The following is a 15948-nucleotide window of genomic DNA, read 5'->3' as shown; positions in this document are numbered from 1 at the left end:
GCCAAATACCAGTCCCAATTTACTACTGAATGCCAATGATAATATTAACTGCGAAATAACAGTTAAACATCTTTGAAAAGATGTGTTCTTTCAAGTGGTTATTTTTATCTTTTTTTTTTTATAAAAAAATGACAATTAATTAATTATCAAAGTACAATTGAGTACTGTCAATTGGAAATGGAAATGATAGTTTTCAATCTCCATTTCCATCATCAATTTACAAATGAATCGATAATAGAATTATACAACTACCATGCAGAAAGTCTTTTCTAATTAATTGTAAAAAGGAAAAATTTATAACTAAATAACTTCATAAAATTTTGTAAATTTAAAATTCTCAATAGGAGTATTCTTTTAATCAAAATTTACATCTAGTGTTCATGTAATAATAAATATATTGCATAAAAACAATATTAAAAACTATAGCTCTGATACCAATGTAGATCAGAAATAAAAACTTACTTATGAGAATTCATTTTTTTATTTTTAGATTAATTACTTGAGTGTCTATTCAATTACTAGAACCAAAATGATATTCCTCAATATAAATATTTTTGTAAATCTTGTCAAGTTAATATAAAGAATTAAGATAGGAGAAGAGGAAGAGAAAGAGAAAACTATATTTTTTTAATTATAAAAATTTTTATATTCCATATAAGTTATGTCTCTTTATATATGATTAAAAGAGATAATTACTTTTTTTTTTTAATAATTTTTTTTATAACTTTGACCAAGCCCATCTATTATGGGCGTACAAGCCTAACCCAATAACCATAAAAGTTCATTGTTGGTGTTGTTGATATGGTGCCATTTCAAATTATTGGGTTTTTTTAAAAATAAAAAATAAAAAAGGTCTATGTGCAGAATATATAATCGAAGATTGCATGCTGTTCCTATATCTTCCAGAAATTGTCTCGAGCAAGTATTCTCTTCCAAACCTGCATTTGATCGAGCTCACAATTGTTGTGTTGTGTGTTTTTGACAAGTACATTGGCGAAGTTATTATTTTGTGAGACTGCATGCATTCCTCGCCTTTTCATAGTATGCATTAAGGTGGATGCTTCCTACTTTTGCTTTCATACATTACCAGAAAATCAATAGCATTAGGCTAGGATGCGTTCGTTCTTCTCCCTTTTTAGGAAACAATGTTATGAACCATTTCTTTGTTTATTAGAAAATCTGTTTGATCTTATTCTTTCTTCCTACTGATTCTAATTTCATTTTTTTTGAACTTTCAGAATATATCAAGAGATGGTTTCATGAAATAAAGAACACTGCAGAGGATTGAACCGTGGATGCAAAGGGCTACAGACCATCCATGAGGACCCAGATCCATCCGTTATTGTTCATCTTGCCTCCTCTCTTTTTGTTGCAAGCCTTGGAATCAAGTCCGATGCTCAGTCAGGACAGCTTGGTGTTGAAGACAACTTTCTTGAACGGTTGCAACCGTTTTTGCGTGGTTGAGCCAACACGATTTGGCATGAGCTGAAGTACACAATTTAAATACAATTGCATCACTTTCAGGCGTTCAACTTCATCTGTAAGATAATGTAAAATTTACGTTAACATTATAATGAGAATAACATGTCCTGCTAGATGTTTTGCAGAAAGCTTCTTACCATGGAAACATATGACGCAGTAGTGGTTGAGTACAACCAAAACAGCCACAACTAACGCCACAGACACAGCTACAACTTTCCCAAACAAATCCCAAGTGTGAAATGTAATTTGGCTCATTTCTATCTTTAGCCTTGTTGCATTTGGAGGAGCACTGAAGCTATGCTAGGAACTGCACTGGCTGAGGCTTCAAGACTTCTTATGATTGAAAGGCGGTTGTGGTACGTATGAACTTCTCCGTGATAATTTCGCAAGCATTTGCTCAATTGCATGAATAATCATATTGGTAGCTCTGTTGTTGCTGGAGAATGAGCCAAATTTTGTGGATGAAGAAGCTCAACTGGGGGTGGAATTTGAGTTTGAACATGGAGATGCAATGGTGATGATCTCGCCAGTGGTAAAGTAGGAGCGAAGTTCTCTTGGAAAGGATGCAAAAATGATGTGCTGGTCCTAGCAAGCATGATCAGCAGATGCATTGAGCGCAGCTTCTCGATGATTTCCGGTGGAATGGGCTGCTCTTCTTTGTTTGAGGAAGGTGGGGAGTGTAGGGGCGGGCTTTACATCTTTACTTCTTTATTTTTTGGCGTAAGCTCTCGATCTAAACATCTCATGTTTGGTTTAAGCTGGCTGTCCTTTTAAGAAAGGATCATTTCATAAAGAACACCATTTGCCAAGAAAAGACGGACTGATTATAAGGTAAAGAAGTAATTGTTAGAATCCTGAAAGAGCTCCCAGGTAGCGGCCAGATCCTGTACGCAAAGAAGCGCGCATGGATGCAGATCCCATTGGCCTTGCCTCTGAAACGGGAGAAGCTGAGCATTCTGAAAGAAACCCCCATGCAATGTAAGGTTTTATTTTAGGTTTTATTTTGTGCAATTCTGACTCCAGATATTGGAGTGCACTTACTTTCTTTTCTGATAGTTCTTTATTTCTGGCAGGGGGCATCAACCAGTATTTCTACTTAGAGTATATGTTTGGCTAAGTTGTATGTAAACACTGTTATACTCGAGTTTTTAAAAAAATTAATTTTTTATGTTAAAAATTATTTTTTATATATATTTTAAATTATTTTATTATACTGATTTTAAAAATAATTTTTTAAAAATAAAAAAAATATTATTTTTATATATTTCAATATAAAAATTGCTTTAAAAAATAATCACACAATTACACTCTATAGAACCAAAAAAAAAAACTTCCTTTCAGAACAATTTGTTATGGTGCCAGCTTTTCACTATCAGAATGCATCAATTGTTACAGCTTTTTACATGACATTAGCTCATAAAAGCACACATCAAACAATACATTCTCTCTGAATCCCAAGGAAATACACAGATTTCTGTTAGTGCATGAATGGCGCATGATAGCAGCATATCACTGTCACTCTTCTTCTGGTTCTTCCTCTTCCTGGAGAAGATTTTCTCTATTGTCATGTGCCCAAAAACCACGCACATCTATAAGCATGCTGGCTACAGTACCTCCTTGTTTGCAAGCTAGCAGATCAGCGAGTGTAATCCTCAATGGGTCAGCTGGCTTGACCATATCCCGACTTTCATCCCTCACATCCTCAATGCACAATTCATAGTTACCACCCTCGATCCATTTCTGGTGTACATCTCTGTTTGACAAGTAAAAAACTTGTTTAAGCGGGACAATGTTTATACCAACAGCTGAAACTGTAAAATCAAAAGGACCAGCAGATGGTAACTGTGATCTTTAGGTGCCTTTCAATCTATTATCTAGGTTCATGTCTCTGACCATTTGAGGCTTGCAGAATTGCTTAAGCACTACAAGCAGGAAACCAAAGAGTTTTCTCTAGGAAGGTTGTATCAGGTAGCTCTCAGCTTTTAGATGCTCCCTTTCTTTACTTCCATGTTGTTTTAAAATTGGTTGCTCGTGATGAAAATTTAAGTTTCACAAACTCACTCTTAGCAACCAAAGAAGACAAAAATAAAAACAAACATGAAAATTGAAGCAATGCAGTTCAGGCTAATTTAAATGCTGAAAGAATGTTCACCTGAAAAGTGTGTGAATATCAGGTGTGATGAGAAATCCCCGTCCACTAAGATCAAGACAACGAAATAAATATGTCAACCCTTCAGGAGTGTCTTTGTTTTCTAATGCCAAAACAAAGTCAAGAAAACTTTCAAAGTCCATCTCCCGAGTATTCCCTCCACCACCTTTTCCACGGCGGACATGCTCATCATACACTATCAAAAGCATAACAAACACAGAATGGAGACAATAATCTTAGGGGAAGTTACATTTTTAAGATACAAAACCAAAAGGTCTAGCATTATAGATTCTCATAGGAGAATAAGAACTCCTACCTCTCTCAATAAAGATTCCTGTCAGCGTACCATCTGCATATTCTCCAAGTTCTTGCTTGCTCAGTGTTCCATTTGAATCTTTATCAAGGGCAAGGAACATATCTACAGAGGAATGAACAGTGAATAGATACACAACTAAGACTCAACCTCATGCTCCAAGCCAAATCACAATATTTCCTGAAGCTTGGATCATCAAATCTACACCTTGTAAACTCATAGTCAATTGTTCTGCATCACTAACCACTAGCAATTTCAATCGATGTACCTTGTAGAAATAGTCAACAGGTGAACCTCAAGAGAGTTTACATTCACTTCTTTCTTTCCTCTGCCCTGGACTCTCAGCTATCATCAATCATTTACTCATATATTGCCGACCTCTTTTTGTGATGTTTATCATAATCTTATGTCATTACCACTTGATAATTTGATGATTATCAAACTGCACTGATCTCTATTTAATGCTTAATCACAAAGTTAAGAAGGCTTGTAAATGAATGCACGCACACATCAAACCATCACAAAAAAAAACTAAAACTAAATAAACAGACAACAGTTTAGTAGAAGTTTGGACAAGAATAAAAAAGGACAATAAAAATTCAAACCACTCACCACATATGCGTTGTGCGGATGTCAAAGAAAACCAATTTTCAGCTTGCTCACTGTCAGTGACTTCCTCCTCACTTTCCTATTTATAGTTGAAGGTTAGAATGAAAACTTAGATTCCAACCAAGATGTATGGGGTTATTCACACACAGTTCTATCTTGCACTTCTATAACTGGCTGTAGAGAATGGAATAGGCATACTATAATGCATTTAAGCACTAATTATTTATCAGATAAAGAAAGCAGGAAAGAACTGGGCATTTGTATTCCCTTGTAACAAGCATCGACAGCATTCAAGTCAATTATATTTCTAAGAAAATCATCTCTAGGCAAACAAGTTCTATTTCTAGCATTCGATAGTAAAATGACTTGGAAAGATGTAGCAAGATTTTTGTTTTCAATATTGGAAGTAAAGTAGTGGATGGAATTAGAAAGTGAAAAATCTATGTATCTGAAAGGATTCCTAAGCTGCTGATAGGATTGTATTCCTTAGATGTATCTGTTAGTTAGTTCCTGACTTATCTTATGTACAACTCAAGTATATACATATGCTACACAAAATACATCAATGAGACCTACCTGATTTTCCTCCACATTTCTATGTTTCAAATTTCATGAGGTTAAGAAAGAAGATCCTAAATTCCCGCAATCTTTTCATTTAGTTTCTTCTTAAATCATATTGGCATAGCCACAGAGTCGTGAAAGAAGGGGGGGAGACAGGAAAAGGGACAAAACAAATGGAGATTCTAGTAAAGGAATTTAGTGTCAGAAAAAAACCAGCAGGTGTAAAACAAATATCAATTGTTTATCCATGCGACTAGAAATTCAAAACATATAAATCTATAACCCACCTGGTGCAATTCCATTAATTCCTGGAGACAGTTGCTAAGAAGCACCTTCTTTATGCAGGCTTTCCCTGTAAAGAAAACTAACTGTCAACTATTCTGAAAAGCCAGTTGAAAAGGAAGTTCAGAATACCTTAAAAATAACCATGATCTTACAAAGAGGAAAACCAGACAGAGTAACAATTAGACCGTTTAAATCTTTACCCAAGTTTCCCCACCATTCGCAATCACAAGAATTTCCATAATCCATACATTAAACTAACATCTTTTAAAGGGCAGATCAATATATGTGTCTGTTTCCCTTTCAAGCCCCGAAAGATTCTGCAACTCACTCTTCAAACATTTAGGTGATTGATGTTATCTTCAGCTTTTCAAGTTATTTGCAGTAACTAATTATCAGCCTAGGTCATCAGCAAAATGATAACATCTAATGTTAGAATGACTTCAAAATTTGAAACCCCATCCTACTAAAGTTAGATTTCAAGCTTTATTTAGCTAGTTAAGAGGAGACCATGAAGTATATGTACCAAAAGGTAAATTCATACTCTATATTCTAATAAAACATTTAAAGAGAACCTACAGATTGCGGTAATAAGCAAACATATGTTATTACTGTAACAATCCAATATCAAGAATGATTGCATGAATTAAAGGGGAAATAAATTATCATTATTGAATAACTGAAAAAGGAAAAAACTCTGTTGTAGTAAAAGGGGGTAACCACGCAAACCTCGCCTATGAGGATCACAAAAGAAGAAGAATTTGTGAGCAGCTATGCGACAATACATTTGAATAAATGCAGCAGGCATATCCCGTAGTTGTGCTAAATTAGGGATAAGACCTCGTATGTAAGCCTCCATCTCCTGAAATAGAAAAAAGTAGTCCTTGTTTTATACAAAAGATTGTAAAAGTGAATTACTATAAATGTGTTCATAAAGATCTAGTAGCAGGAAGACCCGATAGCCAAATGTGGTGTTAAAAAAAAAATGCATAAAGTCATACATGAGGCTGAAGAAATCCATCAGAATCCTCATCAAGCTCACTCATATCGATTCTGGCCTGTGTAAGCGAAACCTGAACAACAATGAGCAGTAATCAGTGCTCAAAAAGAAAAGGATTAACTTCAATACAGAGATAAAGGAAAGAAAGTTGTGAATAATAGCATGGTCCTCAAAAGCCCTACTCACAGTGCGCATCACATAAAGGTAAAATGGTAAAATAGCAATTCTTCCAGATTCATCCTTTTCAAACTTCATGAAATTAGATGGGCTGAAAAAGCGCCGGCATTTGGGGCCTATTTGCTCTGTACATACAGAGGCTATGTGACAAAAATCTTCATAATTCATCTACAACATGATAATCCAGAAGATAAGTTAGGTTAAAGTGAAAAAAGATTATTAGGTTATAGAGTAAAACATCATGGAACAAATCTAGCCTAACAAATGTAAATAGCAAAAATAAGTGCCAAGGCATCACGCACTATATTACCAATGCTTAGCATAACTTCTCATTATCTGATAATGCTAAGCTAGGACATTCTTCAATGAAAACAAGTACAGATTTTAGTAACTGAAATATAGAATTCTGCCAAGCACATTAACAACATTTGATATTATACAAAAACAGACTGGCACAGCAAGTCTCACAAACCTTTTCTGCACCAGTGGCATCATCAATCACACAATTTTCTCTCAAGCAAACCCACATTGCATCAAGATCATCAGCATTTAGTAAAAGATCTGATTGTTTCTGCAAGAATTGAGTTTATCATGTTACCAATAAAGCAGACCAGCATATGCTCAGGCCACCAAAAAGTAACAGGTATAACAAGCAGAAGGGGAAACACGGTACCTTCAAAAACCGATATTTTGCCAGCCTCTGGACTCTATGACTAATTGATCCTTCTTCAGGTTTCTAAGTAAAGAAAACATGAAAACGGATATAAGAAAATCAGCAAATAATAAGGGGAAACTCAAAATACCATCACAATAAACAAGTCAAAATCTAAGCTTCCAATCAATAAAACTCTTCCATTCCATCTTAAACAAGTGAAACCCAAAATTTATTTAGTAAATCCTTAAACAGAAGAACGCACCAAAATTAAAGTTGTAAAGTAACAGCCTTGTATCTAGTTATAAAATAGTTTAAAATCAAAAGAAAAGGGATTCCAGAAACATGCCTTCTTGTAGAAACTTGGTATTGTGCCACCTTCAGCACTCTTTTGTTGCTTCTCTTTGAAAATATCTAGCAATATTCTCTTCGTCTCAAGTTCTACAATCCCAGCGAAAATAAACCAAGTTAGATTTTAATTTTTAGAAACCCAAATATATCTTTGAAGAAAATAACTAATTAGCCTCAATCAACCTATAAATCATCAATCAAAGTAATAGTACAAATCATGCAAACACCAAGAACTCTGATTACAAAATTAAGCAAACAACATTTCACATTGATCGTTATATAAGTACAGTCACAGCTCTAATCTTGCGTCAATTCCATAAACAATTAACAAAAATATACAATTAAGAATACAAATTAGCTAAGATAATAAGAAACGGACCCATGAGAGCTTCAGATCCGAGCCCGGCACCGGATCCGATGAACCGGCGGAGGTTACGGACCCAAAGCATTGACGAAGCCGGCGGGATCCTCCTCTGAGCTGCCTCGTGGCTCTCGCCATCGCTAGACCCACTGTACATGGCCAAATTACAGTAATCCAAGTTGTCTCGGGAGAGTTCGGAGTTCAAATCGGCGAGTTAAGACACAAGAATTACTTGCATTACTGATTTGGAAACCAAAGACCCTAGCTCTCTCTCTCTCTCTCTCTCTCTCTATCTGGTTTTTCGATTTGTCAGCTTCTTCTGTTAGATTCAAAAGTTACGAAGAGATGGAGTTTTTCTTTCACGTGATGTTTTTTTTTTATTTGGAAATCGAATTTAAGTACAGTAAATATTTGATGGGCGGTATATGGTGTGTTTGGAATCCAACTGTATTTTTAAAAATTTTAAATGTTTTTCTATTTAAAATAATTTTTTATATATTTATAATTTGTTTTATATGCCATGTAAAAATTATTTTTTAATATATTTTTCAATAAAAAGTATTTTAAATAGTTACCACTACTAAATTAATTTATATTTTATAAAAATTAAAAAAAATTATATTTTTAAATTGTTCTCAGTAAAGTAAAATAGTATAAAAGATAATTTTTTAAATAAAAATATATATTATTTTAAAATATTTTTTAAAAAATATTTTTAAAAGTAATTGTTTAACTCAAACGTTACCTGCAAGTTTTTCAAATGTTGATTACGTCCTGATATTTAACCAATTATACTTAAACACCCCAACATTTATGGTATTATCTATTATGCCATTCTACTTTGATTAATAAATTTTGTGGTTTAAATGTCATAACAATTATTTTTCCATGCCATAAACTTAAAAAAACTACAAATGGTTAATTTTATAAATCCTATCTTGTGTGCAATCATTGTCATGAAAAAAAAAATAGAGAAAATAAGTGAGGCAATGTTATTGTTGAAATACTATAGGGGTATTTAGGGTATAATAATAATTATTTTTTAAAGTATTTCTATTTGAAAATATATATTTTTTTTTAAATATTTTTAATATTAATATATTAAAATAATATAAATATAAAAAATATTAATTTAAAATAAAAAACTAAAATTTTTAATTTTTAAAATACAAAAACAACCTAACCCTTTAGTATAATAGTTTACAACAGAGTTTTTTTCACTCTTTTTGTGTGTTTTTGTGTGTTTCTTTGAGATGGCTAAGATGTTTGATTCTGGCTTGAGTTATGATGATGTTGTTTTTTGAAGTGGTTTTAAAATATTGTATTTTTTATTTTTATTGTATTTATAAAAATTATTTAATTATGTGAGAGTATTTATTTTTTAAAATGTTTTTTATTTAAAATAATTATTTTTGATATTAGTATATAAAAATGATATGAAAAATAAAAAAATTAATTTTAAAAAATAAAAATTTTAATTTTTTTTTAAAATACTTTTAAAATGAGTAAACAAATGTCTATATGTCATGCAACTGATTCTTTGCCTCCATAAAAAAATAAAAATAAAAATTGTATTTAAGTTTCTACGTTCAAAATCAAATCTTTATAATTTAATCGGATGTCCTTAAGATGCCTATAATCTTTCTTCCACTACAAATACATTTTGGGTAGATTATGCTTGTCGACAATTTACCCTTCAATTTAAGAAAATATCTTTTGTAGCTGGTGGGTTATCTTTTCAGTTATTTTTTATAAAATAATATTTTTTAATTTAAAAAAAAATATTTTTAAAAATTAAAATATTAAAACAATTCAAAATATAAAAAGTTAATTTTAATTAAAAAATTTTTAATTTTTTTAAAATATGAGTTGACCACGTTTTCAAAGGCTATCAAAATCTTACTTGCATGGACACAAGAATTAGTCAATTAAGGACTATTTTGATACAATTCAAAAGTAGAGAATCTAATTTGACCAGATGTACAAGTAAAGGGACGGAAATTCAGCCCATAAAATAGAAAATTATAAACTGAGGGACATACAGGATCGATATCCAGTAAGCACGGAAATGGCTTCCATATCCACAATAACCACCTCCTCCTTTATTTCTCTCCAAGCAATTTCCCGCCCTAAATCCAGAAAATCTAACCCTATCCCTAGCAAAGCCTCACCGAGAAACCCTAATTCCAACCGAAACCGCAAGCTCAAACCTCAAAAGGCCAAATTCAAATCCCCGCCTCAGACAATCACCTCCACAGCCGGCGAAGCCACTAGCTACACTCGCTTACCTCCTCTAGAAGACTTCACAGTCCCGTCATTGAACCTCGGATCTAGACAACCAGAAGAAATCAAGCTCTCTGATGCTAATGTAGTCAAACAGGATAGTGACAGGGAATCGCAGCGTTTTGGGACCGAAGATGGAGTGGATGGTGATTTACGTGTGGATTACGGGCGATTTGAAGTTAATACACATTTCGAAGAGGAAGAGGACGAGGATTATGAGTATGAAAGCGAGGAGGAACAAGAAGAAGAAGAAACAGTGAATGGCAAAAGTGTTAATAGCTATAATAGTGATGGTTTTTATGAAGGAGAAGAGTCGGAGGAGTTTGCTGACGGAGAGAATGTGAATTTGTCAGATTTCGAGGGTGAAGAAGAAGGTGTGAAGGAGAAGGGAGTGCCGGCTGTAATGCGGTGTTTTGACCGGGCGAAAATCTATGTCAAAGCCGGAGATGGTGGGAATGGAGTGGTGGCTTTTCGGCGCGAGAAATTTGTGCCACTGGGAGGACCGTCGGGAGGGGATGGAGGGAGAGGAGGGAACGTGTATCTAGAAGTTGATGGCTCGATAAATTCTTTATTGCCATTTAGGAATAGAGTGCATTATAGGGCGGGGAGAGGGGCTCACGGTCAAGGGTCATGCATGGACGGAGCGAAAGGAGAGGATATCGTGGTGAAAGTGCCGCCGGGGACGGTTGTTAGGGAGGCTGGGAATGAGGAGGTTTTGTTGGAGTTGTTGTCTCCAGGACAAAGGGCTTTGGTTTTGCCTGGTGGGAGAGGCGGGAGAGGGAATGCTGCATTTAAGTGTGGGAGTAATAAGGTACCTAGGATTGCCGAAAATGGTGAAGAGGGTTCGGAAATGTGAGTATTTTTAATTGTGATTTGTGTTTTACCATTCTGTGTTTTGGCTGCCTTTTATTGGTTGCCTTTTGAATTGCGTTGTGATTGTGTGTGTGCTATAAATTGTGTCTTCTTAAGCCTTTGAAATGATTTGTTAGCTTAGCGTTGTTGTTCCAATGGGTTTCGTAGTACTATGATTTATTTTGGTTGATCTTGCTTTGCTTTGATTAAAGTGATCGTGATGAGAATGGTGACGGCTCAGTAGAATATAAGTTTTGAACTGTAGCTGGTCTTGTCCTTTCTGCTAACTTTCTGCATTTTGTAATGTGCTGGACTTGGTTTGTTTTCGTTGTGGTTTACCTAATGCGGCATGCCTATGAATTTTATGCTTGATTAAAGCGTCAAGGTCAATATGATGAAGTTGTTAAATCTCATAGTTCGTCAGGCTTAAGGGATGTAATTATATGTTCTGGAAGAGTTTGTTTTGATACTTGCTCATTAGAATTAATTTCATGCATGAACAGGTGGTTGGAGCTGGAGCTAAAGCTGGTTGCAGATGTTGGAATAGTGGGTGCCCCAAATGCTGGGAAAAGCACACTTTTGAGTGTCATAAGCGCTGCACAGCCAGCAATAGCGAATTATCCTTTTACTACTCTACTTCCTAACCTGGGTGTAGTTTCATTTGATTATGACTCTACAATGGTAGTAGCAGACCTTCCAGGTTTACTTGAAGGAGCACATCGGGGTTTTGGCCTTGGTCACGAGTTTCTACGGCACACAGAAAGGTGTTCTGCCCTGGTACAGGCTTTCTATCATGAACTGCAACTAATTTAATGATGCGATTTATAGAGAAATTCATTTTGCTGTTGTGATTGTAACAGCCAATTATTCTACCTTGAGCTTGTCATGTTATGTTTCACTTCCTTACCTTATTCTATAAGATTCTCTATCCTCAAGTCTTTGGGTCACTGGAAATGACGTGACGTGCAAAATGTTTTTCTGATATTTGTGTCAGTGACTCTATGCATGATGTAAGAAGATAAAAATTTGGTTCATGTTGATGAAAACAGCAGTGATTTTAAAGAGAGCTCATGAATGATAATTGAAGTGATGGTAACAATGTGATCCATATCTACTATCTCTTCACCCCTGGTTCTATTATTTTCCTTCATTCCTTATCTTTTACATTAAGGATATTTGGATGGGTCTCACCCTCCTATTATTTGTTTGATATTTCAACTGACGGAATCTACATTGTTTTGGACTCCCAGGTACATGTTGTTGATGGATCTTCACAGCAGCCAGAATTCGAATTTGATGCTGTTCGTCTTGAGCTGGAAATGTTTAGCCCTGAACTTGCAGAGAAGCCTTATGTAGTTGCCTATAACAAAATGGACCTTCCAGAGGCATATGAAAATTGGCAATTATTCAAGGAAAAGCTAGAAGCACGTGGGATTGAGACTTTTTGCATGAGTGCTGTGAAGAGAGAAGGGACACATGAAGTGATTTGTGCTGCTCATAAGCTTCTGCAAGAAAGTAAAGAAGCCAATAAGGGGTCTGAAGGTCAAATTTCTACTTTCAATTTTTTTTAAATAATTGACTTTAGTATGGCCTATTGATCACGCTTGAGTGCTCAAAATTATGTTGCATATCCATTAGTTTCAACCCTACAATGTCTTGAAGAGTTTTCATCTGTGTTAGGTTGGACCCATCCGATAAATTTGAATCATGTAGCTGATATGGTACAAAGGCAGCGAAGAGCTCCTATTAATGACTTTGAAATCTCTTATGACAATGCGTCTAAAACATGGCAAGTAGTTGGGGCTGGATTGCAACGTTTTGTTCAGATGACAAATTGGCGGTGGGCTATGAATTTCTCACTCTGTTTACTTCTCACTATATTTTTCAGTCGCCTCTTTTTTTGTGTTAGCATCTTTGGTTGATAATGGTCTCGTTCATCTCACATCAGCTTGCCAAATATGATTTCAGATTATATTGTATGTATTGATGTGTTTTCTGTCTGGACATATGTAACTCTTCCAGTAAACCTAGCAAAGTAATGCTGACTGAGTAAGGTTTCAGTCCAGATACAGGAAGGGTGCAAAATCCACGAGCGCCATTTTTTTTTACTGGAATCTCAAATAGAATTTTCTTATTCTGTTTTCTATCTTGGCCAATGGATTACCATACCACAAACCCGCATTGTTTACCTGGTTTGGTTATTTCAGTTGACATGAACATTTGTGGTTGCTAGTATCCGTTCCAATGATTAGGCTCACGAGAACATTGCCAGAATGAATGGAACTTGTTACGAATCATCAGCAAATGGGTAACTTAGATAGTGTGCTATTCTCATTTCTGTATTATTGTTTGCCTTTTTAGTTGCCTGCTTTTTATTAGGATCCTATGGGTTGGAAAAAAATCTCCATCTTGTTTTATCAACTTGGCTTTATTCAACTGCTTCTATTTTCTACTAAGAATCAATTTTTTCCTGTTTTGTTTGTAGATTTACATCTATGATTTGGTTGCTACTCTAGGAGAGGACATAATTTGCCTGAACTCGAATGCTTGTGCTTGATCATTACTTCATGCCATACTTGTCAGTTTCCATTAGATCTGGCATATTCTGGAATACACATCTTGCATTTTTGAGATAATATCCTTTCCTTCTGGTTTTCTTTACTCCATTTTGCATCTGAAGTATTTAACATAATTTTGAACAGATATAAAGATTCTGACACAAGATTCCAACATGTGTTGGAGGCTTGTGGTGTGAACAAGTCACTCTTGAAGATGGGAGTCAAGGAAGGTGACACTGTGATTGTTGGAGAGGTGCGTGGAGCTTTATATCCTCTCACTGCAGCATCTTCCCCCTCCCAGTGATGCATCACCTTAGTAGCATTCCATGACATCCTTAAACTCTCTCCCTCTCTCTCACACACATATAGACACGCATGTGCTCGAAGTATGTTTTCTCTTTGATTCTAGTATGCTAACTTCCATCATGATTAGTTTCCATTGACATCAATGAGATCATGTATTTCAGGTAGTTACATGGTCAAGTTCGAGTCTTTAATTGAAGTACTCAAGCTTGTCGCTATTTCAACAGAGATTCCACTTTTCAAGTGGAAAACAACTCATGTTTCTTAAAATATCCTTGCACTCTTTTCTCAAGCCAACCTTGTGTCTACCTGAAGTTCTTTCTCAATGATTGTCATTGTTGGTAGAACCTCATTCTAACCCATTGTTAGCAGAATTCTGATTGATCATATCCTCTTTGATTCCTTCCAGATGGAAATGGTGTGGCATGACTATCCTCAGAGTTCTGGTCTATCGAAAGTGAAGAGGGGATCATTTGATCCAACCAAATGGCCAGAGTGGAAGTAACCCTCCAGTTCTTAATGCCAAGAGGTATAGTGACTGAAATTTCCTAGTATTGTGATCATAATGATAGAATACCTACATGGAGCAAAGAAAGTGTGAACGCGGTTATTTGTTGCTCTGCTTGTTGACAGAAATGGGGACTTGTTCAGAGAATAGTGAACCTATGCCTTGAATATTTGAAAGTAAACCACTACAATAAAAACATGTCTTCCGGGAAGATGTGATACCGGTGCCTTGTTTCGTTCTGGTCTCTGATACAGGATATCCGAAGCTGGAGATTTTGCACTCGATCTTTCAAATTAATGGAGTTACCTCAAGCAAAGGAAAATGCAAGCGGAGTTCAAAGCTCAGGTGGTCCAATCCTGTTGTTGATAATGAGATCTCTTGAGATAGTGAACTTGAATCATGGATTCAGTACAAAGTGCTAGAGGTCAGTGATCAAATCATTTACTCTTTTGTTACTATCAGGGGCAATTGTTTAGTCAATCTTGCTTAAATTGTAATAACTAGATATGTGGTTTGCGCTTCCGCACGGGCCTGATTAAAATTTTCCCAACTTTAAGGAGGGATGTTCAGGTAAAGTAAGTGCCCTACAAGAAAAATCTGATAAATGGAGATTAGAAATAACCTGATTAAGCTGGAATTCTATGGCTGATAAATGGAATTTTGAAATAAACCATGGACACATTAAAATGTTTCTGTCCTATGTACATGGGGAAAGCTTTACATACGCTGTTATGTGTGCTGGAAAGGCAGTCCTTGTGGCTCAAAAAACAATATATGCAATCCAGCACAAAACAACAAAGCCACAGAACTTGCAGTGTCTCATTGCACAGGCTATAATCAATTTAGATTAGCTAGTGCATATAACGTCAAAGAAATTTGACTGAACATCAAAGAGAAAGAAAAGCTCTGAGAGGCCTGGTGCTCTCTTCAAACTGATATCTAGTAAACCGAAGTTGAACTTTTTTAAAAAATGCAATGCGAGGCAGATACAGATCTTGCAAAGAACAGTTACACATACAAACCACAGCTGCAAGCAAGTTTCAAAACCTAGTCATAAACGAAAATGTATTTCCCTACACAACTTCTATACAAAATAGAGGGGCCTGTCTATTTCTTTATTAGTTTCTTAATGGGGGGGTTTGATAATGATTTTTTTTTAAATATATTTTATTTTGAAATATATTAAAATAATATTTTTTTTATTTTAAAAAATTTAATTTTGATATTAGCATATTAAATTTTAAAAAAAAAACAAAAAAAATTAATTTGAAGTAAAGAAAAAAATGAAAAAATTAATTTTTTTAAAAAATATTTTTGAAACTCAAAAATAGACTCAAAGTGTAATATGGTTGAAGTTTTGTTATGAGCTTTTATATATATAATTTTAAATATTTTTAAAACTCAAAAACAAACTCAAAGTGTGATATGATTGAGCTTATATATATATATATATCATAGTTTTAAAACCCGGCCCGGCCCGGCGGGTTGACCCGGGACCCGGCCGACC

General features: G+C 34.9%; 2 protein-coding genes and 1 long non-coding RNA gene across 4 annotated transcripts; 2 read left to right on the top strand and 1 right to left on the bottom strand.

The window, feature by feature from the left end:
- The first annotated feature begins 864 nt into the window (after positions 1 to 864).
- Positions 865 to 1678, top strand: LOC105111786 (uncharacterized). Its single transcript, XR_839655.1, has 3 exons — positions 865 to 922; positions 1239 to 1490; positions 1597 to 1678. It is a non-coding gene; the product is annotated as an uncharacterized LOC105111786 (long non-coding RNA).
- Positions 1679 to 2802: 1124 nt separating this feature from the next.
- On the bottom strand, positions 2803 to 8331 carry LOC105111785 (probable serine/threonine-protein phosphatase 2A regulatory subunit B'' subunit TON2). The gene is made up of 12 exons (XM_011007237.1): positions 7956 to 8331; positions 7575 to 7666; positions 7247 to 7309; positions 7046 to 7144; positions 6583 to 6741; positions 6398 to 6469; positions 6126 to 6258; positions 5402 to 5466; positions 4557 to 4632; positions 3948 to 4049; positions 3635 to 3827; positions 2803 to 3235 (listed from the first exon to the last, which is right to left on the bottom strand). Exons 1-12 carry the CDS (start codon positions 8092 to 8094, stop codon positions 2998 to 3000), a joined length of 1431 nt encoding a protein of 476 aa, XP_011005539.1. The 5' UTR covers positions 8095 to 8331; the 3' UTR covers positions 2803 to 2997.
- Positions 8332 to 9972: 1641 nt separating this feature from the next.
- Positions 9973 to 15062, top strand: EMB269 (GTP1/OBG family protein). 2 transcript variants are annotated; one of them, XM_011007235.1, is made up of 7 exons: positions 9973 to 11072; positions 11576 to 11849; positions 12323 to 12614; positions 12753 to 12912; positions 13775 to 13883; positions 14343 to 14462; positions 14696 to 15062. In XM_011007235.1, the coding sequence occupies exons 1-6, from the start codon at positions 10006 to 10008 to the stop codon at positions 14436 to 14438; spliced, it is 1998 nt and encodes a 665-aa protein (XP_011005537.1). In that variant the 5' UTR covers positions 9973 to 10005; the 3' UTR covers positions 14439 to 14462; positions 14696 to 15062. The 2 variants fall into 2 exon arrangements, with proteins under 2 accessions (XP_011005537.1, XP_011005538.1); XM_011007236.1 differs by having other exon boundaries at positions 14567 to 15062.
- Positions 15063 to 15948: the final 886 nt, after the last annotated feature.

This window comes from Populus euphratica, unplaced genomic scaffold (genome assembly GCF_000495115.2).
Source record: "Populus euphratica unplaced genomic scaffold, PopEup_1.0 scaffold308.1, whole genome shotgun sequence".
In the NCBI taxonomy this organism is placed as follows: domain Eukaryota; kingdom Viridiplantae; phylum Streptophyta; class Magnoliopsida; order Malpighiales; family Salicaceae; genus Populus; species Populus euphratica.
Note: the sequence above shows the minus strand (reverse complement) of the source record. Positions and strands in the feature narration are given on the sequence as shown.